Here is a 27,971-nt window from a genome sequence, read left to right on the forward strand (position 1 = left end):
TCCTCTGCTTCTTTCCCCCACCGCTCTGCAACCATCACAAGGGATTCAAACTAGACATGGAAGATGGCGTTTGTTTTTAAATGAAAAGCGCTTGCAAGAGGCTCCAGATATGAGTTGAAGGGAGAGGAAGAAAGGAAACTGAGCCTTTTCTGCTCTAGTCAAAGTATTTTCTCCAGGAGTGGAAAAGCAGCTGTGAGTTGTAGATTTTGAGTGGGAAAATAGGCACAGGAGGAAGGCCTTAATAATAACCTCTCTCCTCCCCCTAAAAGCCTTTCCTCCTCTCAAGGCTTCTCCTATGGCAAATCTTTACAAGTTCCTAACATGGGTGTCCATTACAGACTTTACACCATCCTCAAACCGGCTTAAATGTCACTGCTACCACTGGCAGAGGATCTTTCATAGGAAGTTGGAAACACAGTTTGCAGCAAACAGTTGCCTTAAAATGACTTAATACTGTGGTCTCTAAAATGGAAAATGTCAAGGCAAAAGATGTAATTCTCAGCACTACAGGCATAGAACTTACCATTTTGTTGGGGGGGGGAGAAATCTGTAGTATTCAACGTTGCATGACCCTTTATTTATGCTGTTATGTTCAGGCTTTAATTAGTGGTGGCCTACTTGCACAAACATGAACATTTATGCAACTAACTTCACAGCTGCTTTAACACCTCTAAAATGCTCTACATGTGCTTTTTTTAAAAAAGAAACCCACCTCAGAATAATAATTAATTTTTTTAAAAAAAATACACAAAAACTAGTAAGAGGGAATGTTTTTCACCCACCCTTTTCCAACATCACATCCTAGTCAAGAATTCGATCCTACTCGTTTTATTTTCATTTCTATAAAACAGCAATCTCAACAAAAGTATAAGCTCTTTGCACTCTAGAAACAAGGGTTGGGAGCCTGTGATGCCACTGTTGTTAAGACTCCTATCAGCCCCAGCAAATGGGGTCAGGGGTGATGGAATTTGTAGTCCAGCAACATCTGAGAGGCCACAGGTTTCCCATGCCTGCCTTAGAATATTTACAGCACTGGCAGTCTATAGTTTGTTTACAAAGGGAAAAAATCTTGCACACACAAAATCACACAACTCATGTATAAACCACTTTCATAAACCGCTTTTGAGGTGGTTGTTTTTTTACAATCAAGCGGTACATAAATTTTATGGAATAAAAAATAAAATGAAAAGAAAAAAATGTTTTTGAAGCACTTCAAAAACCTATGCAGAAAATGTAGTTCCAGTAGATTCTCTTTGGAATTGTCTTCAAAATTATTCAAAAAGGTAAAGGGAGAGGAAGATCTCCTTTTGGCAGGATAAGACCACTAGTTTCCGTTTCCAGTACAGTACTGTAGGATCGCGTTCAAGTGCCCTCCTGAACACTACACATAGGCCTGAAATTTTAAAAGGAGCACCCAAAAAGGATCTTAAAAGTTCTCCTGCAGTGCAAACTCCTTAAGATTCTCAGCTGATATGCAATGAAGTTAAACCTAAGGCACCAAGAGGTCCGTTTCTAAAGTTTTGTCCAGTCGACCAGTCCCTGTTGTCAGCTGGGCATACACGAAAGCTCCACTTGCTCCACTTTATAGACTCCAGGTGAATAAAGCTCATATCAACAAGCCAAGTCGCAGTTGCTGTAGCTGTCCAAGGCACAGGACTTCTCTCATCTACCCAAGGCAGAGGTATGAAAAGGGTTAAACCACCAAACTTTCCCTGCTTACAGCATGGTTCTGTAGGGCAAAAAGAAAGTCAAGGTTTAGTAATACAGTTTAAGACATTTATATCTCACCAGATCTTTAGAACCCAAGGCTGTTAACACCACAAGATGTAACAAAAACACCACAAATAGAAGATGCACACACTTTTATTGACTAAGATCCAAACACAGGCACCCTAAAACACCTTTGCACAGCTTCCTGAGCCTCAATAATAAAGACATATACTGGTGGGTCTCCAATTCTACTATCTTGGAGCCACTAACCAGAAAGTTAGTTTTAGTCTTCCTTTAAGGAAAATTCCCATAGCAGATCCTAAAAAGCCCTAGCTGCTGGAATAATCTTCCCCTATAAAGCTGACTGGGACACAGGTGGCGCTGTGGGTTAAACCACAGAGCCTAGGACTTGGCCAATCAGAACATCGGCGGTTCGAATCCCCGCAACAGGGTGAGCTCCCGTTGCTCGGTCCCTGCTCCTGCCAACCTAGCAGTTCGAAAGCACATCAAAGTGCAAGTAGATAAATAGGTGCCGCTCTGGCGGGAAGGTAAATGGCGTTTCTGTGCGCTGCGCTGGTTCGCCAGAAGCGGCTTAGTCATGCTGGCCACATGACTCTGAAGCTGTATGCCGGCTCCCTCGGCCAATAAAGCGAGATGAGCGCCAGAACCCCAGAGTCGGCCACGACTGGACCTAATGGTCAGGGGTCCCTTTACCTTTACAAAGCTGACTGAACCACCCCAATCACTTCAGTTGCTCTTATCAGTACAACACTGGGTCTTCGATTTGGGGTCAGCCCCAAGAACAGGGGTGGGGAGACTGTGGCCTCCCTAGACTTTACTAGACTCCAATTCCCGTCATCCCTGAAGACCGGCTATGCTGGCTGGTGTGAATGGAAACTGGGAGTCCCGCAACACCTGAAGATACCCACTCCTACCCTGGAACATCTCCTCTGTTGAACCCCTTCTTCCAACAACAGCTCAATCTCCTCAGGAGAAAGAAAAGAATCACTAGCAACGTAAAAGGATCCAGCAATCAACTGAAGGCCATGTTTCATCTGAAACTCCAAAGCAATGCTATCATGCACCACGTTGGCAGGGTGCTCTCCCTACTCACCCTCCGGAGCTTGCGATCATTCTTGCCACGGGAAGAAACAGACTCTGTCTCTGTGTACGGAGGTGGCGGCGGCGGCGGGGGGAACCCATTGCTATCATCATCTCCGTTTCTCCTGTTGCCGAGCCTCCCACTCGACGTACTGGCATGATCCCGGTCCTCACGGCCGCCTGCCTTCTGCTTCCGCCGCAGCGCTTCCTGCAAGATCCGGTCATCGTAGTGCGATCGGTCCAGGTCCCTCAGGTCATCCCTGCTCCGGCTGCGCCGTCCGCCGTAGCGGTCATAGTCATCGCGGGAGTCCGGGGAATAGTCGCGGCGGTGCCACTCGTCATCATCAGAGCCATGTCGGCCGCGGCTCCTGGGCCGGACTGGATAAGGGTCTCGGTCCAGATCATCCAGAGCATCCACTGAGCGGGATCGGGGCCGCCGGCCATAGCCTCGCGATGGAGGGTCCTCGTAGTGGCCACGCCGCAAGGGGGGTAGCAAGCGCCTGGTCTCGCTGCTCCGCATGCTCTCCTCTTCTACGTCGCTGATGGGAGACATGGCCTGGCCGCGCAGCCGCCCCAGCCCCTGCCGCAGTTCATAGCGCCGATCGTCCTCATGCAGAGAGCTCAGTTCGCTCATCACGGAGGCTGGAAAGTAAGTGCGAGAGAGGGTCAAAAGCTTCTAGGCCACCGTGCTGCAAATGAATCGTCAGCTAGTTATCATGCTCTCCTAAAAAACAGCTGTCCCTGAGGGCTGCTCTTGGGGAGCCCCGTGGTGTGCTTCCACACGTAAAGAAGGACCCAATCAAAGTACCTTTCTCAAGCCTCCCATTAGGCTGGCCCGGGCGGGTGGGGTCAAAGTTGGCCAGCTCCTTCTCCATATAGTAGAGCACCCGCATGGAGTCATCCTGCTTGGCTTGGATGCGGTAGCCGCTGCGCACAGCTGGGGAAGAGACATCAGGAGCAGGCTTTAGGACAGAGGCCCATTTCCCCATTTGCAGGGAGCCAAATATCATCCATGGGACAAAACGCAGCAAACAGGGCTACAACCAAGGGATTTGGCCACCACCAAGAAAATGCAGTTCTGAACTGGAAAGAGGCAATAGCTGTCCCTTCTCCTGCACCCTGCCTCTCCCACTCTTTTGATCTGTAGCTGTCCCCCAACCTGCCTGCACAGCCTACAGCAGATGAAGGGTCTGGCTGAAGAAAAGTGGGAGAATAAACGACAACCTCATCGCCTGCTTCAGCAGATTTAAAAATAAAGGAGGAACCTCCAGGATGCAACAGGCACTCTATGAACAAGGGCACATTTCTCTGCATGTTGGGAAAGGTCCTCCCAACACAGCCTGGAAAATTCTCTCCTCTGCTGAGCATGGCGTTTCTCCCCAAGAGGCAGTCGTTGTCTCCATGAATCCCTTTCCAAGGCTTTCTAAGTGCAGATGGCAGGATAGCATTCATACATCTGTGGAACTATGACCCTAAACCATGCAGCAGCCAAGTATTCAGCACAGCTATGTTTGGAACACACAGTCCGAGCAACGGCTCAAACTAGGTGTGCTACAGAACTGAGTATCAGTACAAAGAGGGCAACAGCACCCTGCCTATGTTCTTTTGCCGCCTCTGTTCCAAGCAGGAGTTTTTAAAATCTGTCCACTTTCTGCCAGTCTGTCCATTTTCTGGCTTGTTTTTGCTGCTACTGCATTTTTAGCTTTCTTTTCGGGCCACATATTTGCATTCTGGGAGCTTGAAGATTCTATATAGGAACTTGTCCACCCAATATGGTCAGCGATGGCCCACTGGGGGAATTGAACTCTTCCCAGTTAAGATACTTTGGCAGGGGGTGGGGTGCTATTCCTCCAAGAGGCACCATTGCTGGCCCTGCTCAGCATAGAAGAGGTAGAGATGAGCTGCCCAGGATCTTGCAGGTGCCCTTCCTGGGCACCAAACAGGACAATATCTCAGAAGCCTATGCAGTATCCTCTCATTCTATCCTGAGAAGTGTGCATCTGGAAGGTGTGAAGGAAATCCTAAGCAAACTCGCTACATGAGCAATTTCCTGCTCTATCTTTATTAATTAGCAAGCAATTCTGCTTCTGTGCAGCAGAGGGAAGCATTAGCCCTCAATATTCCTCTCCCCACACCCTATAAGCTTTCAACCTCAGTTGCTTGCAAATACAAACAGCTGGATCACACAAAAGCACAATTCCCCATGTGAACTCATAAGCAGCTCCCCCACAATGAAGCAGGTTAGTTCAGCCAAGGGTGAAGCACTTGCCCACCCAAAAGGTTGCCTGCTGTCACTGCTTCGTTTTTATATGCCCCTCAATGAAGGTCCAAGCAGACAGTTCTGCTTCTATCCCCAATACACATGTTTCTTACCAGCATTTGCAATACTATCTGTATCCCTCAGGAGGGGCACCTGGGAGCTGTTCCCACCAACTGCAATGATATAAAGAGACAGCAAGGATTGTCAAAGAACTTTGGTATTCAGCCATGAGAATGACTGCTCAAGCCTACACTCCTCAATCCTGCAAACTTGTACAAGCAATATCAGGTCATTCTTGCAGTTCTGGGGCTCATTGTTGTACCCTGTAAACAAGACCCCTTTTACTTAGCATTGCCTGTCAAGCACCTGATGCCAGGTGATTCGGCACTTTGAAGTCTTAAAAGCTGGGCCTTCAAAGCATGATGCACAGCCAATTCTGGAGGCTTCAGCTCTACTTCCTATTAGTCACTGGGTGGCAGAGGTGAAGCCTGCCTTCTTTTGCCAATGCACAATCATTAATTAATTCATAATTTTATTTGTATGCTGCCTTTCCATAGGTTCAAACAATGTGCAAGGCAGCTTATAATAAAAAATCAGATAATTTCAAAAATGGCAAAAGTAGGCATAAACAAATAAAACATCAAGAAGTACACAAATTGGACAATTTCCACATAAATCATAGTAAGTTCTAAAATAAAATAAGTTCCCCTCAATAAACCCTACTCAGCTGTCTATTCAGCAGCCTCAGCTTTTGTAGCTGGAGTCAGTCAGGGCTGTGCCTTCCCAGGCCAGGGACGGGGGAAGGCATGTAGGCAGGAACGAGGACTCACAGCCCAGATGGTCTCGGGCTCTTCATTAGCCTCATATTTTGTAGCTGGAGTAAATCACTTTAAAGCCCCTGGTTGTGCACTGGCAGCACTTCTCTACTTGCCTGACCCCTGACATCACACATCAGGTGTGGGGAGGTGGGTGTGGTCTGGGGTCAAACAGCCTCAAAGGCCACATCTGACCCGCAAGCCAGAGGATCCTCACCACCTGCTCTGCCTGAAGAACTCCAGCGAAGGAGAGCCCACCATCCCCCTCTACATGATTGTTTCCAAAGCCGAATGTGCTTATCACTGTGTTGAGCAAGACAGCAGCTGCCCAAATAGTTACAGGAAGTGAGGAACCAGCTCTATCACCCAGCAGACTAGGGTTTAAGCCCAAATGAGAGCTGACAAGAGTCAGGCCCTTGGCTAGCACAAAGCCTTATAGAACTGTCAATTCAGTCCAGCAGGGAACTAGTTCTGGGACAGCAAGGATTTGGCTAGGAGAAGCCACTTACCTGAACTGGCTCTGTCGTAATCGACTCCATAACCATTGTACATGGCAGGCATTGGACCCATGGGGATCACAGTGGCTGGGGGCCCCTGCTTCAGATGGTTACTGGATGCATAGAGGGTGGGTGCATAAACACTGGGGGCCCCTGAAGTTGCAGCTTTCCCTGCAAGGTAGACTGAAGACATGCTTGTGTTAGGGATTACAATATATTAATGCTGGAAAAGAGGAATTCTAAGCCAAATGTTCAGTGCATTCCTCCAGCAACATTCAGGGGAATCACAAATTCAGGCTCAGCGATAACATCTGCCCTGCTCCGCTTTTCATCAGTGCAAATGTAGGCAGATGGCTTCCATATTGCCCATGTTTCCCTTGCAGAAATATGCTGATATAATGAAGCATTAGGTAGCTTGGGAAAAGTTAGGGACTGCTCATACACAGAGCCAAGGGTGTTTTACTAATAAGCCTGTGGGCAATCACACAAAGATGGGAGAATTTGTCCTCGGGTCAGGCAGAAGGTTCATGGCAGATCTGAGAACAGAAGCTGCTCTGCCTGCTCTCGCGGTTCAGGGGAAGAGAAGAACAAGACTTACGTGCTTCAGGGCAGCAACACTTCTCAGAGCAGCAGGGGCATCGGACGTAGCAGCAGCAGGTGTGAGGGCAGCACTGACACCAGCAGATCCCAAAGAGCATTAAGACCAGAAAGAACCCTAACACCACCAGGACGACAAAGAGCCAGTCTGGGAAGAAAGGGGGGTGGGGAGGGAAAAGTCCTTTTGAGACAGAGCCTATGAATCAAGTTCCATCTAGAGAGAAAGGCTAGCCCATCTTGGCAGCTTCTACAAGGAGTCAACAAGCTTCAATTAAGGAAGAGAATGCCAGTTGTGTTACCAGGCACTCCTTGCCCGAATATACAGCTCTCACAGTGTGACAGCCTTAGTAAACTGACAATTTCTGCCCCCTCCTCACACAAGATCCTGCATTGCCCAGGCCCGGAAGTCCCTCCTCTCAGACCCTAACTGATCCTGTTGCATGCTGAGTGCATGCCAACAGGTCCTCTTGAATCCTGAATCCCAAAGGGCTGATAAATATCTAGACATTCATTCTACATCTATCCCATTCATTGCGCTGTTCTGTCTCCTAAAGGATCAGGATCAGGCCCTCATCCCCCTCTTGCTGTTCCTTAGCAAAAGGACTGCTGCACCAAGATTGCTTTGCAGAGGCAAAATCCCTCCCATGTGTCAGTGATGCGGAAGTCCAGTGTCAATGCTGAACCTACACCTAACAAGTCGCCCAGGGAAGCAAAAGCCTTCAGCGTGCCACATTTTTTGCTCCTCTCATTCCTTCTCTTTCTATTGAGCACTTTATCTACTGCTTTTATACATTGTTCTTTAAACTCAAGGGCCCTACAGCTGCAAAATGAAATATGAACCTAGACTGGCAGACCAATTTCCATATATTACCAACACAGGTTCTGGGATTAGCCCAACAGATGAAGACCGCAGAACTTGCAGTATGGAGCGTGTTCTCTTTCAAACTCATACACATCACAACTCAAAGATGGACAAAGCCTCATGGTACAGATCTCTCCACCTAAGTCTGTCAAATGCAGCAAGTTCTCACGTGCTGGTGTCCATCATTCATGCTTTGAAGCCAGCCTCAGCAGTCCTCGTCATCTAAGGATAGTTTTCCAGGATGAGTTGGTTGTGTTCAGCTGGCTAGAGCATGGTTTTAAGTATAGCTCTCCCACCAACTTCTAATGGAGTGTTAGGGGACTGCCTTTCTGCTTCGCAAGCAGTTGCGTTCTGTGTAGGATACCAGTGTGGTTTACCCTTCCCGCTCACTAGCTGCTGGGGCTGAAAGGACTTGCATAGCAGCAGCCCCTAAGCAAGTCCTGACAAACCAAAGCTGGGGACCCTTTGCTTATGCCCTCCAGCCAAAGAATATCAGAACAATGCATAACCCAGCCTTCACCAACCTGGCACCCTCCTAATGTTTTGCACTACAATTCCCAGCACCCCAGCCGGTATGGCCAGTGATCAGGGACAATGGGGAACTCCAATACACAGTTTATCGAGGGTGCTAGTGTTAAGACACAACAGCAACCCCTGTGCATACCATCATCATAACAATATCATGTGCAAATGAACACCAAGGTTTGCTATGAAGTTACACTCGGCAAGTAGGCTGCAGCCCGTTCCAGCTTGCCCAAATGTGTTTTCTGCACAATCCAGATGTTGGTAACGTTAATAATAATAATAATAATAATAATAATAATAATAATAATGGTAACACATTATTTATACCCTGCCCATCTGGCTGGGTTTCCCCAGCCACTCTGGGTGGCTTCCAACAAAAGATTAAAAATACATTAAAACATCAGTCATTAATAACTTCTTTAAACAGGGCTGCCTTCAGATGTCTTCACACTTGACCTTTATTTTTTTTAGGTACACACTCCCAATGTATGTGTGAACCACTCCTAATTCAGTTACAGGCTCAAGTGACCCTAAATCGCACACTGCACTTAAGCCTGCATCTCTACAGCAGGGACATGAAAAGACAGGTTCTCTTATACATCACAGTTAGAGGTAGGTGGTGGGTGGGTGGGGAGGTTGGAAGAAACGTAAAAGAAGCCTACAGAGTTTTGCAGTGTTAGCAAGCTAACAAAAGAAGTACCCTAAGAGACAGACATTTTGGACTCCTTTCCAAACCCAGGCACGCCTACTGCTACCCCGACAGATTCAAGTAAAGGACATATTAAAGAACAAAGGAGTATTATCCACCCACCCCTCACAACCCCAGGAAAGACAGCATGGAAAAAGAAGCAAAGCCAGTACCTTCCATATGCCCTATCTGAAAGCCTGGCAAAAGCTCTGAGACACCGGAGGATTTGCCTACAGAACAAACAAAAACACAGGGGAAAGAAAGTTACTAAATACAGCTGGCTGCTCCTGGAGGCAGGCACTTCTGGGCCAGCTAAAGCAGTGGTTTGGAACCTAGGGCCAAATGCAGCCCCCTCCAGACCTCTGTCCTTGGGACTCACCCCAGACCCACGCCGTCCCTGCTCTGTGTTTTCCTCAACAGCTTTGGTTGGCTAGAATGTCTCCTCTGACTATCATAATGCCCTGTGCTTGCACGAATGATGGGAGAGGTGTGTGTGTGGAAAACAAGAGACTTCTGCACAACTGGAATGAAGCCCACTGTACAAAGGCTAACCCCTCCGGCATGCCGTGCTGGCATGTGGCCCCTGGAAGGCTGTTTATGAGGAAATGTGGCCCGCAGACTGAAAAGGAACCCTAGAGGGGCAAATGGCAATATCAGAAATTCCATCTGCAGCGATTTATCTGTGATGCACAGAAGTCCTTATTTAAATGCTGCAGTCAAGAAGTGATGAACCTGCAATTGTTACCTTGTCCTAAGATAAGCCCATTCATTGCTTTTGTCTTAAGGAAATGGAGAAGACAGAGAGGCAAGGACTAACATTCCTGTGTGTGTTTGTGTGTGTGTCCCCATCCGTCCCCCTGATGGAGCAACTGCAAGCCAGGCACGCACTCTCACCTACAGAGTGGAATGTTTGGGAAAATATTTCCTTTCCCAGGCCCTGCTGTAAGCAACCGACATTTTTTCAGAACAGGCAACCCTGGCACAGCCAGGCACATCACCCTGCTGCAGTTCCTGAGCCTGGGGGTGGAATATGGTTTCTGACATAAAAAAAAATAGAGGAAAAAGAAGAGTACAGGAACTGGCAGGAAGCAGACAAGCTCCACAGAGAGGGTACTATCTGGAAGAAAGCAGATCTCCCAGTTTTAGCCAACTTGGGAGTAGAAAACCTCAAGACAATACCACACACAGTATGAAATAGCTGCCTGCACAGAGGCATCCCAATATATTCCCTGCCTGCTCTGCTCCCTCTGGGGGAAGAACTCCTAGAACCCCCCAGAGGATGGATTGATGTAAACAACATAATTGCGTGGGACGAGAACCAGGTCACAGATCTGAACATTAGTTAACTTGGCAGTCAGGCAATGCTAGAAAGTTGTTCAGGAGCCTACAGGATAGGACCAACGATCTGCCTAGTTGAAATCTTGATTCTAATAGTGGCCACACAGATGACTTTGAGAAGCTCACCAGGGCCAGTTGCCCTCGCATGTTGTTGTTTTTTGCCCTAGAAGTACAGTACACAGAGATATACTTGCTCTAGACATGGAGGTTTCATTTAGCCAAGAGCCATGAGTGCAAAGGTTAAGTAAAAATCACAGCACAAATTGCAAAATACAAATTAAAGAACGCAACGAAGAACAGCAGCAGTTTGAAAACCAAATCAAACTGGGTCCCAAGGGCACGTTGCCCCCTTGGTATACAAATAATAATAATAATAATAATAATAATAATAATAATAATAATAATTTATTATTTATACCCCGCCCATCTGGCTGAGTTTCCCCAGCCACTCTGGGCGGCTCCCAATCAAGTGTTAAAAACAGTACAGCGTTACATATTAAAAACTTCCCTGAACAGGGCTGCCTTAAGATGTCTCCTGAATGTCAGGTAATTGTTTATCTCTTTGACATCTGATGGGAGGGCGTTCCACAGGGTGAGCGCCACTACCGAGAAGGCCCTCTGTCTGGTTCCTTGTAACCTCACTTCTCCCAATGAGGGAACCGCCAGAAGGCCCTCAGAGCTGGACCTTGGTGTCCGGGCTGAATGATGGGGGTGGAGACGCTCCTTCAGGTATACAGGACCGAGGCCGTTTATGGCTTTAAAGGTCAGCACCAGCACTTTGAATTGTGCTCGGAAACGTACTGGGAGCCGTGGATGTTAATAAACAAAGCAGATAAGATACAATGCTCCACACCCTTAATCCCTTCCACTGCAGGAAAGTCCATTCATGTTCATTTCCTCTCTGCTTCTCATAGTGGAAGATCTGCTCACAGCACACAACCCACAAGCAGCGTGTTGGTGCACAAAATTCAACACGAAGGATCTGTGTTTGGTTTTGTTCTTTTAAGAACAAAACGAGCTTCTAGTCCTAATGTATGCAACAAGGAGCCTGAAAAGTACACAGGCAAAGCCTTATGAAATTAATCCAACTACAACGGACCTGGAAGGAAGAGGGTGAGTGGGATTAGGCCAAGCAACATATTAAGATGCCTTTCACCCAGTTAGACCACTGATCCATTTCCGACCGTCAACAATTCCCCAAGTCCTCAGACAAAACAAAAGGGTTGTTCCCAGCCCTGCTACCCAAGACAGTCTTAACTGCAACTACTACTGCATATGCACAAGGTCCCAAAATCAGTCCCTGGCAACTCAAGCAATAATATTTCCAGCAGGTAGCATTAAGGCTTGTGTGCCCTTCGTAGCACACAATCATTGAGAAAGGCAGAAACATGTAGAATAAGCAAAATTCCATGCATTTTGCTTAAGTAACAATATACAAGAACAGTATTTTTTTAAGCTCCACAAAGGACACAAAATTCCTCATGACCGGGGCCAATGTTACAGGGCAGGGTGACGCGGCACTGCCCACGATAAAGGGACACTTCAGAATGCCAGTCTCCACCCGCACTTAGAACTGGTTCCTCCAGTACAGTATCACAGACGTGCGCACACACACACACACAGAGGTTTTGCAAAGAAAGAGCCCTGTGTGCATAGCAAACAAAGATCAACCTGCACCCTGGCTCCAGTCCAGAGACCCTGCTTTGTTCCCAGAACACACACACACACACACACACACACACACACACTGGAGAGTATTTACAACTGACTACAAGAGGACACCTGATTGCAAATTTTTGTGTGTCTACACAGATAGGGTGTGGCATAGGTTGGGAGTGCGAGGGATCCAGTGCTGTAACAAAGCTGGGCATAAAGCAGTGGGGCTGATATGGCAGGCAATCAAACCGAAGGAATTATATGCCAGCCTGGATGCAGCCGGTGCTAGGACAGGAAGCACAGTGCTGGGGTCCCAGAAGCTGTTTCTGAGGCTGCTGGTGCAGCGCACAAAGCAGGCTAAGGCAGTAGAGCAGGGGTCGGCAAAGTTTTTGTGGCTTGGGCCAGTTCAAAGTCCTGCAGATGCCGCCGTGGGCCAGAGTGTGCGCGCACGCACGCGCAAACGCTATTTCCGGTGCTCCTTCCGACGTGGAGGAGGCATGCACAGCTTCCCATTGGCTGCAGGAGCTTCCTGCAGCCAATGGGAAGCCAGCCAGCGTTGCGGAAGGCAGTCCCCGCTCTGCTCCACGCAGTAGCAAGGCACATGGGAGCTGACTGAGTGGGCGGGCGGGGGTCCATGGGCCAGTTAAACAATCCCCATGTGCTGCTTGTGGCCCATGGGCCTTAGGTTGCCAACCCCTGCAGTAGAGCCTGGGCAACAGAATGGACTGCACCAGTTCAGACCCTGAGTTATTGAGGTGGGGAGATAAACATTTTGGATGCTTCCTTACATTTAAAAAGTCTGAGGAAAACTAGCACAGCATCTCTCTTCTCTGTGTTGTTTTTCTCCTTGGTGTATTTTTGTAACCCAACAAATCTGGGCAAGCAGTAAAAAACAAAAGCTACCATCTGCAATATGAACTACATCACCTCATTCTTCTGTGGATGAACCAAAACCCCTTATCTTCTTCTGAGTGGGTGGGACTTGGAAAGCAAAGGTACACACACCAGTTTTGCAGGGCAAACTAAGCTTGACAACCATCCAGGTCTTCCTTTCCTCCTGGGGATTTACCCAGTAGGCCAGCTAGACTTGTGCGAGAGCATCCTCTCCTACGAAGCCTCCCACAGCATGCAATTAAGCTGCCCTGATCTGTCCTGAGAGATTCCTGTGTGCTGAACAGCAGCCTTGTCACTTACCCAAAACAATGAGCTCAGCGTAGGCCTCGTTGTTGCCTTGCAAGTCTTGATTGGAAGTCACTGTGCAGTAGTACACCCCACTGTCTCCCCAAGCTGTCTGGTCAATGCTGAGGTCAGCATCTAGAGAAGGATGAAAAAGAAGGCAGAGAAGAAGAAAAAAGTATCAACCCAGATGCTAAAAGTCAGCTCCTTGGATAGATGAATGTTAAGCAGAGTCACGGCATCTTCTCTCAAGGTTGCGCCTCTGTAGGGAAACCTTGTATATTCCTACATACGAAACCATAATATTGTTCTAAAGAAAAATAATATTCTTCCGCTGGTTATTATAAACTGTACCATCAGTTTGGTTTTTGTCTTAGGAATCTATGAGCATCGCAGGAAGCTGCAAACCATTGCTCATGACAAGAAACCATACAGATACCTACCTTTCCAACCATTCATTTAAGGAAATTTACCTATCTGTAAGAACTGGAAACTGCAGCAAGGTGGAGTATTTTGTGCACAAGTGTTGAATAGCACCTGTCTCTGAAAGCGAGCTCTGGATCCTAGAGAGAAGCTGTGCCTCAATTTCAGCCTGAATTGTTTTCAAAAGCTTAACCTAGCTTTTCTGCTGCAAGGAGATCAGAAATAGGCAACCATACTGGGCCTCTCTCAATTGGTGGAAGACTCATTGCTCAAGAGGAACGCGAAAAGTAAAAAAGGAAATCTGCAGAGGCAAGCCATCCTACCCTGCCAGGGAAAAAAGTCCTAGGATTAAGCCAGAAACTGTCAGAGGGGCTTCTCCAGGAAACACATTCCAAATTCACAATTAAATTGCCCAGCAACTTCTTGCAAGAGGGTTTGACGGGGGGGGGCAGTTGTCCCTGCTACACCTTCTTTTACAGACAAGAGAGACAACCTAAGGCAGCTCTCCTCCTTGCACTCAGTGAAGCAGCAGTCCAAGGTTGCAAAGGGTCAAACACCCATTACTATTTCTGCAGCAGTGTCCCTGTCTCCAGCATCCAAGAACAGCCCAATCAGCACAAAAAAGGAAGGTTCTTAGGCACTGTATGCTCCAAAGCCTTAGAAAGGTTTAAAGAGTTTTGTGACAAGGTTAAAACTGTTCATGGTGCTAACATTCATTGTCTTTTCACAGATGAAAAGCCAGTTTTTCTTTTACAGGATTTTCAAGATTTCCTGGATGAGAAAGGCAAAAGGCACAAGGTTGCTGTTTCAGCAGGTCCATGGAACAAAAGTGTCTGTATGCAAGTGAACAAAGAATTGCAAAATGGGATGAAGGCGCAATTGCTGAGTTCACATTTGCCACATGAGTATTGGGCGGAATCGTTATTGTGTTTTTGTTACTCTTGGATGAGAAAGGTTTCACAAGGTTTGGGATGTTCTCCTTTTGAAAAACTATTTCACAGAAAACCTTCTGTAGCCCATTTTAAGGTTTTTGGGTCTCATGTCAGGACTGAAGCTCCAGGTGGAGTGAAGAATGCCAGAGGCATTTTTGTGGGTTATGAAAAGGGTCTCTACAGGGTAATTTTGTCTGAATCTGGTCAGGTGATTCTCACAAAATTTCTAAAGAGTGCTCCTGAACAGGAGAGAGTAATTGTTCACACATTTCCCACTGAGGACAATTCAGATGATGATTTTACTGATTACAGTGGTACTGAGAGTGACAGTGATAGCTCAAAGAGCTCAGTTGACACAGTCATTGAGAGGAAATCTCACACAATGGCTAGACCTTCACAGGTGGAGGATGAACCACGGTTTACTATTGGAACTGGTTCTCCAAAGAGTCCTGAGACTGAACCAGTAAGCAGAGAGGATCAGCACCTCATACGCAGGTCCGAGAGAGTTACAAAGGGTGTACCACCCAAGAGGTATTCAAAAGAGTTTGCTAACTCAGCTGTTGCATGTGTTACTATTGTTGACAACTCAAGACAGGTTGAAGCTGTGTCTAAGTCAGAGACAAAGACACAACAGGTAGTTGCTAAGCGTAACACTACATTCCTAGCCAAGGTAATGCAGATGCACTCGTTCCTTGGAAGTCAGACAACCAGAGAGGTACACTGGGGAAATCAGTGGCTGGTAGTTCCAAGGGTGGAACTGAAACAACAGGGGATTGTTATATGTATAACAACTGTTTGTTTTCTTCTCTGGATCAAGCTATATTCGCAGCGCACATTGATTCATATGGGGGAGTATGTTACGATATGGATGCAATGCAGCTGCAAAGTGCTAGCTTGAAAAGTAAACAAGATGGGAATGTTGGGACTGCCCGTGGGAATCAGAGGGACAGTCATTTCACAGTGCGAACCACCGGAATTAGCTCAGAGTGTAATATGAGCTCTTCCGTTTGTTCCTATCCAGGAAGTATTAGCTTCTAGACTGCTGGAGCTTGAAAAGAGCAGTCACGTTTTTTGTAACGCTGCAAAGACAGAAATAAAGGCATGTAAATACGTTTCTGTCTATCTCCTTCCCCTGCCCAGGGGGGCAGGAAAGAGAGGTGTGTTCTTCTCACGTTTGAGAAGAATTGCCGATCGAGACCTTGCCTGCGCCTGCTGGGGAATGCAGCCAGGGAGGTCAACAGGGAATCAAGCAGGGTGCCTAGGATTGTTGCCAGTTCCTCCTGATAAATGGCTTGATATCCCGACAGCATTTATGAAAACCGAAAACACAAGGCTATTCAGGGTTTTTTTTTATGGTGTGCAAGTTCTTCTACACACAATTGAACTTCATGTAGAGCACAAGCCACTATATTGGAGCACACCAAATCATTTGCCCGTGTGTGTGCACAGAAAATAGATCTAACAGGAAGGGAGCACATGGAGATCAGCATTGATTGTTGCAATGTACCTCTATTATTATTATTATAATTATTATTATTATTATTAACTTGCATAATCTTAGAAGGGGTGTGGCTTGTGACCATGATGAAGGGACCCTGCACTTCTGAAAATGTTACACTACTGACCAATCTCTGTGCCTGGCTGAGGATGGAGGTCTGCAAAGATGAAGAGTTGTGCAGGTAAGCACTTCTATTTAGTAGGAGGGTACAAGAAGGTAGTATCCAATGCAGTGGTAGTTCATGCTGGGACCACTCACCAGCAGTAGGAGGGGGAAAAGTTTGTTTTGAGACTTTTGCTGGATTCTCTGCCCAAAGTCTCAAGGAAAAAAATATTCCCTGTACAAAATTCCATCCATCAACAGTGATACTTCCCTTCTTAAAAGGGAAGTTACAATTTTAACACATTGCATTGGATGCTCTTGCTATGGTTAGGTAAGGGCTATTAGCAGATGCTCTTTTTTCCCTTCTTTGAGTCATACCAGGATGCAGAAATGGTTGAACGTGAAGTAGAATTAAATCGCAAGCAGGCAAGGACCAGCCCACAGGATGTATTGAATCTCCCAAGTATTTATTTTTTCCTCATCTGCACAACTCTGCAGTGCTGCTGTGTGGCAATTCATGGGCCATTTATTCTCCCTTCTCTGGAAAGTAGACAGCTTTGGCCCATCAAGGCTCTCCAAGGGAAAGTCAGTGTGGAGAATGAATGACTCAATCCTGGAAAATATAGGAGGCGTGAAATAGGGCGAGAGACAAGGAAGTGCAGGGAAAAGGGTTTTCTCTCAGCTGGTTTGGATTCTGGTACTCCTCATTTGCTCCAAGGTTTCTGGCTGGGCCAGGTTAAGAACAATTAGTTGGGTAGATCAAGCCATCAACACCTAAGATCACAGGGAAACCACTTCCTCACTTCCTTATACAGCCCAAAATAACATGCAATTATTCCCCACATGCTAACTCACCTGGTGGCAATTTATGCCTTCAACTTCTTCCACTTTAACAAGTCCACAGAGGCAGCATTGGGTGAGGGAGAAGGAAATTGGTCACATACACATTCTAGCGCAGTTGCTGAAGCAACAAGTACGGCTCCCTATCTCTGATTGTAAAAACCAGGGATAGCCAACATGGTGCCCTCTAGATGTTCTCTCCCATCAGCCACAGTGAGAATGCCTGTGGGAGCTGTAGTCCAAGAACATCCTGAGGGCACCATGTCAACTACCCCTGGTACAAACAGCATCTCTGCTGTTTTGCAGGAATGAGAAACTGGGTCTTTTCAGGCAGGGAACCCGCAGCCTTGCTATAGGGTTTGTTCTGCAACAGCACTCAGGAATGTTTCCCCATAGCAAACCGATATATGTGCAAATATCAGATACACCGGCAGTGGCAATACAAGAGTTGATGGGGTTGGCCTCACTTTTACAGAACTGTTTCTGATGCAACAGGACACTGTGAAGAGTGCCAGAGTGCACGGAAAAGCCATTTACCTTCCTGCCGCAGTGGTACTTGCACTGGCGTGCTTTTCAACTGCTAGGTTGGCAGGAGCTGGGACAGAGCAACGGGAGATCACTGCATCATGGGGATTCGAACCGCCGACCTTCTGATCGGCAAGCCCAAAAGGCTCAGCGGTTTAGACCACAGCGCCACCTGCATAAGCCCAGGAGATATTAGGGACATGCTCAAGCACAGCAACTTAGAATCATAGAATTGTAGAGTTGGACGGGATCATTAAAAACCTATATAGATGGGTTTTGCAAATACACATGTGTATTCTTTCCCCACCCTCTCCTGTTCCTTACTGAGAAAATGTTGCATCACTCTTAAGATTAAAATTCTGTACAAAGGCCAGGACCACACCAAGGTCTTGAGCCACCACTTCACCATCCCTGTTTCGTGTGCACCAACACTTGCAAATCAGCGGAATATCAGCATATTCTACAAACCAATTGTTTCCAGAACCTGAACATCAGCCTAAGCTGCACCAAGTTTTTAAGTAGACCTTCTGTGCTTCCTGAAATAACTGCAGTTAGGTGCTTAGAAAGTGCTGCAAGGATGGAAAGTGCATTGCAATTATTTTTTTTAACTGCTGGTTATGGTGATGCTGAAGGTTTCACAACTAAATCCACTCTGCCCATTACTAAGACGAGAACTATGCAGAGCTTACGCAGCAGGGGGGAAACAGCCCAGGTGTCCAAAAGGGTTGTTTTGGTTTTCTGCAATGTGAGTCAGACCCTAGTGTAGCAGGAGAGAAAAAACCCCTGTTATCACACTGCAATCTTTTCCATAGGTTTGCAGGGAGGCAAGAAAGAGAACATCCCTGTGATGACTCCAAATCTGGCGATCGACACTTGTTTTGAAACATGTTATCACAAGCTGTAGGTTTTTGCCATGGACTTTTGGCCTGCTGGAACAGTAAATGCTGTTTATTCCTGTTTTGCCTCTCCTCTCAAGTCTTTGCTGATGTCAGAGTTCATAAGAGAGAGAAAAAGAAAGCAGCAGTACTTGCCAGAATTTAGCAGGGGTTGATTTTGTGATGCACAACAGCAGGAACGAGATAGTGAAAAGATTGCAAAATGGTTGCTGTTCTTGGTCCCAATTTGTAATTATTTTTATTTGGTTTATTTTATTTTAAACGAACTAGGGCTGCAATATATACAGCTTAATCCTATGCATGCTTACTGGGAAAACAGTCCCAATAATAAGACAAACTTTGGCTTAGAGGGAAAGAGCAAAGGTGCAGGTACCCAGAGCAGAAACTTTGCTTCTTCCCTGCTCCAGAGCCAGTGTGGTGTAGTGGTTAAGAGTGGTGGACTCGTAATCTGGTGAACCGGGTTCGCGTCCCGCTCTTCCACATGCAGCTGCTGGGTGACCTTGGGCTAGTCACACTTCTCTGAAGTCTCTCAACCTCGCTCACCTCACAGAGTGTTTGTTGTGGGGTAGGAAGGAAAAGGAGATTGTTAGCCGCTTTGAGACTCCTTAGGGTAGCAATAAAGCGGGATATCAAATCTAAACTCTTCTTCTTCCTCCTCCTCCTCCTCCTCCTCATCATCATCATCCTCATCCTCCTCTTCTTCCCAAAGCTAGTTCATGGTTTGCCTTAGAATTACATGCAACCCCAGGCTCATGGTCTGTCATGCTCAGGCAAACCATAAGCAGTATACAAAGTGCAAACCTTGGTTACAGCTCTCAATTTGCTAGGAGACAAACCATTAAGCTGGCTTAGTTCTGGCCAGCGTGGCAACAGCAGGAATGGCGCTGGAGCAAAGCAGCTGCCATTTTCATTCCAGTTACCCATAAACATGGACTCTCTTGCAGAGTCATAGTCTGTTATGCGTGAACCAAGCCTCACCACAGCCAATAGGGTTCACTCTCGACTAAGTGTGTTTAGGACTGCAACCTTAAATCAGACTAAAAAGGTGTCTGATTGATCTGTTGGAAGTAATTTTGAGACAATTAAAAAACAACAACAACAGAAGGCATTCCCTTCTCTGCAAGAGAGAAAGGGAAGATGCCTCTAAGATTATACTTGCTGGAAAAGACAGGTACAACACCAAGTTTGATTCTTTACCCCTTAGAATGGAAGAGAGAATGGAAGATTCTTTTCTATCTCCTTAGCGCAGGAATGTGGGAACCTGGGCCCTCCAGATGCTTCAGGATTCCAACTCCTGGCAGCCTCAGCAAATGTGGGCAATGCTCAGGGAGGATGCAAGTTGGCAGTCCAGCATGTTCCCTGCCCCTGGCATAGTGTTTTGCTGCTTTCAGAAGTCATGCTATCAACCAGTGAACTGTGCTGTTCTCCAGTTGTGCAATACCTGCCAATATCCTCAAAAAGCAGTTAACAGGGTTGTTGGGGTTTAGAAGTAGAAGAACTGGATTCAAAGCCCTTTCAGGGTTGAAAAGATGTGTTTTACGATTGATAAGATGTATTTTGTAGTGGGCCCCAAGCAGTTCATTTGCTGGTAGCAAGAATACTTTAGGGTGTTAAAAAAACAACAACATTCAATCCATACAGAAGCAACAACTCAAAACCTACATAGAGTGAATGCAAGCGAAACATAAAGAGAGTACATTGCTTAAGTACTCCAGGGTTTGTACAACCGAGGGTGGTGGGTTTGACCTTTTAAAAAGCTTTAGAAGATTTCGCCCTACACATCTCAGTGCCATGTTCCATCAATTACAACAGGGATCAGCAATTTTTTTTAGCCGCAGGCTGGTCCACTGTCCCTCAGACCTTGTGGCGGGCCGGAGAAGCAGCACAAGGGAGGAGGAGCTGGGAAGAAGAGGCGAGGGGGGCAAGTAGTCCTCCTCCCCACCCCCCAGCCCCAGCCGCTGCGCTTACCTTCCCTGGGGCTGCCACCACCACCACCACCACTGCTTTTTCCCATGGGGAGGCAGAGCGAGCTAATTCGGTCTCTCTGGTCTACAGGAGCACCAGGGTGGCGGCGGAGGGAAGAAGAGCCGCGAAAGGGCTGGCTCCAGAGGGGCTGCTTAAAATGGTGCTCAGCCAGCTCCCTTCCTCCTCTAGGTAGGGCAGGGAGAAGCCAGGAGGAGGTGCCACTGCGGTGTGGGGGGGGGAGAGGGGGGGAATGGAATGGCACAGGGAAAAAATGGCACAGCCCGAACAAACAGAATCCTCATGCCGATCCACCGACAGTCCGCGGGCCGGATCCTGATTGGGCCTGATCCGGCCTGCGGACCTTAGTTTGCCGACCCCTGAATTACAATCAGATTTCTGACCCTCCCCAATCCTGCCACATCAAGTACCTGCTGCCTGCAGTTTGTGGTTCAAATCTACTAGCCCAGGCAGCACATTTTTCATTGAAGCCTGTGATTTGTCAAATTGTTAAGTGACTCAAGCACCTATCACCCAGTCTCTCTCTCCACCACAGAAGACTCCTAATACATACAATAATGTGAATACCGTTGCAACACCACAATTTCTCTTTAGAAGCTTAGAGGCATAGCATTCTTTGCCTGTATGGTCTCACACTGAATTCTTGGCACCTCCATTTAATCTCAAGCATCTGGGCTGAGAAAGACCCAGGAAGGGGAGGCTGTTACCAACAAGAGTTGACAAAAACTCAACTATCTAGGCTATTGGTTTTGGCTTTAACATGGATTACTGGGAACTCGTGCACTGAGTTTACTGAGTTTACATGACAAAATCAGTCTCTTGTCAAGTATAGCCTGTAGAGTGCTGCTACACAGAACTCTGGGGACTGCACTGCCTGCAAATTCAGCTTTTGTAGCTTGAGGCCAAATAATCAAAAATTCAATTTTCCAAAGGCTTTTAGGATTAAGTTTTCTCACAGAACTGAAATGCTCTCTGCACATTAAGCGGTTGTATGTTAGGCTAGGGGAGGAGTTGCCTAGCCAGGAAGCACAGCTAATCATTCCAGCACTTGTAAACTTATTGTTCTCTAGCTCCAGCCAACAGAGAAACTGGGGCACAGGAAGGTGTGGAATCTGGTCGCACCCACTTGTAATCCTGGCACTTTGCCTTTCTTCTTGCTTGTGCTACAGATAAGACGTAGGTTTAAAAAAGCCCCATGAAACTCAAAACAGAAAGCCTGGGGAAAGAATACTTTAGAAGTGAGACAGTGCTTTATGCGTTCAAAGCACTTCACATAATGTTACCCAGTAATCATTACAAGAGCCCTGTGATATTTTTATTTTATATGAAAATTTACACCCCATCCTTCTAGGGCTTATGCACCACTGAAGACAGCTAAACATTTGACCAGGGGTGGCGAACCTCAGGCCAAATGCAGTCCTTCAACCCTCAGGCCATGCTCCTCTCTGGCCCAACAGTTATTTTGTCTTTAGAATGCATATCCTGCTGTTCTCACCAAAGGAACCTATGGCACCTAGCAATCTGAGCCACAGCAAGAAGACTGCAAACACAACAGCCTGCATCAGTGAAACTGACAGAATCACAGGACAGCAGGAACTGGGTACCAAAAAAAATCAAGACAAACAGAAGAATAAAGCCACTGGGAAGCTGTACCAAGCTGTGAATCTGTAGTCACAAATAAGCCACAGTGTTTTAAGCTCACGGTCTTTGTCTCCAACATAAGCCAGATCTGACTGAACGATGCTTTAAAAAAAATATCTTCCATTTGTGCAACTTCCAGATCTTGACTTCTATTCCATGATCCCGACCTGTCTACATCCTTAACTTATATCATCCTGTGCCCACCTAGAACATTGCTTTCTCTTCATACATACATACCTTCTTTGAGAAAGCCAATCTGATGCCACAGTTAGCCTATGGGACTTTGATCTAGGTTCAGATCCCTGCCCAAACAAGAAGTTTTCTGGGTGACTTTGGCCCCAACATTCCCAACCTAACCTACCTCACAGAGCAGCTGCTATTAGGGTTCTTGGAGAACAGCCACCGCTCCTGTTGCTATTTACTTACTATTGGTGATGGTGATGCGCCGGCCCTGGTAGAAGTCCCCAAGGGTCACTGCATTGCCTTGCTTGGTAGCTACAACCCGCACCGTCCTGGAGTTGTCCTGACACTCCACATATGGGTTGTACCCGGGGTTGTTCTGCTGCAGCTGGCTGTCCTGGCTGCTGGGGTTAAAGGCATCTGCCAGGCGGCTCCGGCAGTAAGACTTGTACTTCCATGTGACAATAGGTGGCGTGGTGGCCGAAGTCTGGTAGTTGCACTGGAGAGTGACAGGTTGAAATAGGATGACCACGTTGAATGGGTTCTGCACTGTGACTTGCATTGCAGAGGCAGGATCTGGAGATAAGAGCAGACAGTCAGATAGGACGACATTGTAATGAGCAGAAAAGTAGTAGAAAATGCCACAGAGCTCCCTCCTGGAATGTTTCTCCACCACAGTCAATTACTACGACCATTGCACACTTGAATCCAGGACTGTGAATAATCCTGTCTTATCCTCTTAGCAAACGCCCCTCACGCTTTTTAACAAATTCATTTCAGGGCCATGCAGTCAGCCCTACCACCTAGTTAAGCCAGTTTGGCTTCTCTGCTTCATCTTTCAAGAGGAAATAAACACTTAAGTCTCAAGTGTGGAAATCAGACATGGTGTCTGCAAGCTCAGTGAAAACACAGCATTTTCTGTAACTAAATGCTGGCCATCTAAACCTGTCAAATGTTGATGGACAAGGCAGGAAATATCCCACAGTCTAGCCTCCTGGGAATCTGATATATCTTTCTACACGTGATGTGAGCTAGAGAGCTTTGCTGTCACAAATGCAGAAGCAAATTTATTAAGCCAAAGGTTTTTATCACTACTTCAACAGGGAACAAGAACTGGCATTAGCACAGAGTGAGGAAATGCACTCTCACAGGCAAGAGAACCATTATGCATTTGACTTCATTCATACCCTTAACCCGTTTCCGGCTAACAGCCAGAAAAGAAAGCCAGAGAGTTGTTATCGGTATCTTTCAAACAAAAAGGAATGCAGGATTGTGGGGTAAAAGAGAGAGAGACATGAACCCCATGAGCCTTTGTTTCTAGTCTGTCTTCAAGGAATCTTTCTCAAGACAATCTCTTTCCTTGACTCACCAGGCTTTATTTTATCTCCAATATTTATATACTGTACATTTCACAAAAAACAAGCACAAAGGTTTGAGAGTAACATTTTCTCCAGCTCTGCATTTTAGACACTTCCACAATCCAGCTGCCTTCTTTCTCTAAACCAGAGGTGGGAGACCTCCAGCACCAATATGGCCTGCCACAGCACTCAATTTGACTTGCAAAAACATTTCCCACAAATCATCTCCACCTGCTCTACACCTGATGTCTGGAGCTTTTTTTTCCTTCTCCAAAGGAAACACTTTTGATTCAAAACACTGGAGGAAGCACTCTGAATCCAAACTGCTTCCTCTGCAGAGAGCGGGAAATGCTCCATTTTTAAATCAGCTTATTGGTGGCTACACCAAGCCTCTTTGAAGATCACCTGAATGGTGCTGAAAGTACCTCTTCAAAGGTGGTTGCAGTCACTACTGATCAGCGGTCCCAGCAACCTCCACTGAACTTTGACATGTGTCAATCACAACTGCATCATTAAGATAGCCAGGGGGGGGTGCAATTGAGTCTACCACTAACCAGTTCCCTCACCCTGCTCTAAACACAGAACTAGAGCTACACCTGCTAAACCAGGAGGGTTAATCAGTAACTGAAAACCAGCCTGAAGAAGGGGAAACTTGCAGCAGCTTCTGGGTTACAGAAAATCGTTTCCCATTCTGAAAGGAACAAATGACTTCCTATCGATGGGCTGCTAACCCAGCATATGTTATTCTCATCTTCCCCAGTAATCCAACTGACTCATTAGCCAAGCCTTGTAAATAAGCCTACATGGAACTTGCGAATCCACAAAGACATACTTGCAGTATATTAGCCACACAACAGTTTTTCCAGTTCAGCAGAGCATTCATACCTAGTCGGCGGGAGGCAATTTACTTGCAGCTAATTTAGGGGAGCAGCTATTTGCAATACTACATAAACACACCTTCCATTTTCTTCCAATCAAACCAGTCCACATTCTAGCACTTAAATGAAGTGATAGGCCACAGCTACTTCTTAATCTATTCATAACACTTGTCAACACCAATTGCTACCTATTATTTATTGATGTAAAGCTCCAAAATGTATTCTGCATAGTTAAGTTTTTACCTCTATCTTCAGTACATTTTATTTTATTGCTATGGCTAGTGGCTGATGCAAATAAAATTCTTCTGATCTGATTACCAAGTCATGCAACAACCACTGTTCATAATCAACCCTGAAACTCAAAACTCCAATAGGAGTCTCCCGCCCCAAGTATTTCACCTTTCCACATATGCAGCCAAGCTGGCATGCATAAATACTTCATGTACTGGCTGTGCTCAGACACCATGATAGTCAATTATGGTTGCATCTGAACTCTGAAATATGCTTAAATGTTAACCATGGTTTGTTAAAAGAAGCCAGTTTGTTTGTGTAGTAAAGTAAAATTAGTTTATTGTAAACAAATCCTAGTAAGTTAAACACATTATGTTCGGTTCAGACATCAAGCAAAAACAGGAGCAAAAGTTTTTGACCTCTTCTTCACGGCCCAACCAGAGAAGGATAGGGGAGGCCATGCCTGGTACTGTCACAATAAACTAGGGGTTCTGGTGCCTGTCAGTACTAAAGAACATTGGCTCAAGTCACGGATCTTCATGATTTTTACATCTAATCAATTGAAAATCACAGAAAAAGTATATCTGTGTAAAAAGAGGTGACCTTTGATGTGATGGTGCTTTAAGGGGACCCCTTATAAAAAAAATTTAAGGATCCATGAGGAAATGTACCTCAGAGCTATGTGTCTGTGCCATGGTAGCTCCAAAAGCACCATATTTGGGGGGAGGGGAGACGACTCATGAAACTATTATACAATTGCAAGAGGAACCATTTTATTTACTGAATTCAACTTGAATGAGGGGTTTGGGGGGGAGAGAGGAAGGCACACACAATTCTCTATGTCACTCCAACTTCCTTTCCCAGCACTCAAATTTCTCTCAACCCCCCCACCCTAGCCATTCTCTTTTCCTCCTCCCAGGTGCCTCCCCTTTCACTCCTATCCTCTCAGTCATTTGCTTTCTGTTTAGCTTCTCAGGTAGCAAACAGTCTAGAAAAGCACAGAGTTCCCGCAAACCAGCAATATTCACACACAAAAAACCCTGACAGATCAAGGTGGTTTTTATTAGGTGCCTGAATGATATTTACATTGTCCACTGCACTAGTATTTTCAATCCAAATTTCCTTTTCACCGAAAAAAACAAACCCCTGTCCACTGCTTGAATCAACTTTCTTCCTTTTATTTGCTCCCGTGGTTTCGCCTGAAGGGGGGTGGGTTGGTACAGAGATCAGTTTCGGCAGGCGTGTCATGGCTGCCACAGCAGCCAAGATGAGACATCACCCGAGAAAAAGAGAGGAACGGAGATGACCACATTTCCCACAAGCTGGGTCTGAGTAGACTCCAGGCTTCTAAGCAAGTCACCCACCACACAAGTGACATCACCTGCTACAGAAGAACCATCCCTCTCTCTAGGTCATGAAACTAGGATTACAGAAAAGGGTTAAGGTTTGAGCAAAAACAATTATCAGTCCTTTCCTGGGTGTTTACTTTGGAGGAAGGCCATTAAATGCAAAGCACACACCCTGCCATGTGGTAGACCTAATCCCAGCCAATAGTGGGGGAAGGGGTATAACAGCATGCCTAAATTTAAGACACCAATGGGCTGATCCCAATCTTTTCCCCTGGAGCAAATGTTTTTTTTATCTCCCATGGGGCTGGAAACTTGTTAAGGTACTTTTCTCAGCGAGCAAGGATTTCTTAGTTCCACCAACTATTAAACACTGTTGAAATTCCAACGAGGCTTTCATAAGATTCCCTGATGCTGGACATTACTACCTTTCCTTATATCCTTGAAAACACAGGCACTTTCTACAACACGTAGATGGGGTTACTAGGTCTTGTTTTGGCCCCTGTTCCTTTAAATCTCCCAATGAGCCTCCTCTCCCAACAAACTGAGGGAGTCAAAGTCAACAAGGCAGAGATCATTGGGCTGTAACCAGGCAAACCTATATGCAAAGAAAGACACAGACAATCCCTCAAGTTGAGAAAGGTTGTTGTCTTGCGGGAAGGGAGCCAACAAGACAACTTTGTTTTTCAATCCAAGAAGGTTGGCCCAGGAACTGAAGAGAAAAGGCATGTATTTTACATCCCAGAGGTATGGGAAGCAGATTAGGGAAAACAAGCTTCTTGGCCTCCCTACAGGACCAAGTTTCAAATCACTGGTCACCGCCCCTAAGCCTAACGTACCTCACAGGGTTGTTGAGGCAATTAAATGTGGGGAAGGGAGAGAAAGAGAGAAAACTCTATACACCACCTGCAACCCTTTGGAGAAAAAGATGGGAGCCAAATACAATAGATAAATCATCTCAGTTGCCAACTTCCTTATCTTTCGACAACTACATAACAGCTAGAAACTTAACAGGTGCTGATTTCCCTCATCACTTCCATAATAAGAAAAAGGCTTCACTCTGTTAATTTCTGCCTGTCGGAAACCCTATTTTCTTTTTTGTGAAAAGCGGGTGGGCGCAGAGGAAACAGCAGTCGTATACCCTTTCCTCACCAGGAAACCCACACCTTGGAACAGGTGGGTTTCCCAAGTTGCGAAATATCCCCATACCCTTTGGAAGACAGAAACCCCCTTTGAGCTCTCCAAAGAAAACAAAACCAAAAGGTCAGCGCGAAGGAGAAAGGAGCGCGAGCCCTTCGCCCAATCAGCTCTCGAGTTCTCTCCCCCCCCCCGCCAAAAAAAAGAAGACCCCGGACGAGTTTCCCCCAGAGGAGGGTGGAGGGGCAAGGCAGAAGGGGGTCTCGCCGCTCGCGCTGTTTTTTTTTTAAAAAAAACTTTAAAAAGTTCTTTTTACCTAAGATCCAGGCGCTCCCCAAGAGCCACAGCAAGGGCAGCATGGCCGGCCGAGTCTCCATTTCCCACCCCGCTGGCTTGAGAGACGCGGGGGGGGGTCGTCCGCAGGCAAAGGCGCGGGAAGCGAGAACTCCGTCGGATCCTTCACTACTTCGGCCCCTTCTTCCCTCCGCGGACTCTTCAGCCGAATCCTTCAGGAACAGCCGCGCCCCGCGCAAAGCTCCCCGAGTTACACCCGACTGCCGAGCCCCTGTGAGGGCTCTCGCTCTCTCCGCGCGCCTCAGGTGCAGCGCTCGCTGTGGGTGCCTCGCCCAAACGACGGAAACTACCAACTCCCATAAAGGAGGAGAAAGGGGGGTGGCGTGGAGGAGAGACGCGAACCTGCTGAGGCGCTTTCCGGCCACGGAAAGGCTTTCGGTGTGGTGTGGAAGCCCGTCCGTTTGCCGCCTTTGGGAACCTCT

General features: G+C 46.6%; 1 protein-coding gene across 3 annotated transcripts; it reads right to left on the bottom strand.

Moving 5' to 3' along the window:
* Positions 1–812: 812 nt before the first annotated feature.
* Positions 813–27,966, bottom strand: LSR (lipolysis stimulated lipoprotein receptor). Of its 3 annotated transcripts, XM_079989199.1 has the most exons (10): positions 27,512–27,965; positions 22,492–22,821; positions 13,244–13,363; positions 9,229–9,285; positions 6,982–7,128; positions 6,396–6,566; positions 5,185–5,244; positions 3,620–3,748; positions 2,825–3,453; positions 813–1,729 (listed from the first exon to the last, which is right to left on the bottom strand). In XM_079989199.1, exons 1-10 carry the CDS (start codon positions 27,570–27,572, stop codon positions 1,694–1,696), a joined length of 1,740 nt encoding a protein of 579 aa, XP_079845325.1. In that variant the 5' UTR covers positions 27,573–27,965; the 3' UTR covers positions 813–1,693. The 3 variants fall into 3 exon arrangements, with proteins under 3 accessions (XP_079845325.1, XP_079845327.1, XP_079845326.1); XM_079989201.1 differs by lacking the exon at positions 3,620–3,748 and having other exon boundaries at positions 27,512–27,966; XM_079989200.1 differs by lacking the exon at positions 9,229–9,285 and having other exon boundaries at positions 27,512–27,963.
* Positions 27,967–27,971: the final 5 nt, after the last annotated feature.

Source organism: Podarcis cretensis (genome assembly GCF_951804945.1).
Source record: "Podarcis cretensis genome assembly, chromosome: 8".
Classification (NCBI taxonomy): domain Eukaryota; kingdom Metazoa; phylum Chordata; class Lepidosauria; order Squamata; family Lacertidae; genus Podarcis; species Podarcis cretensis.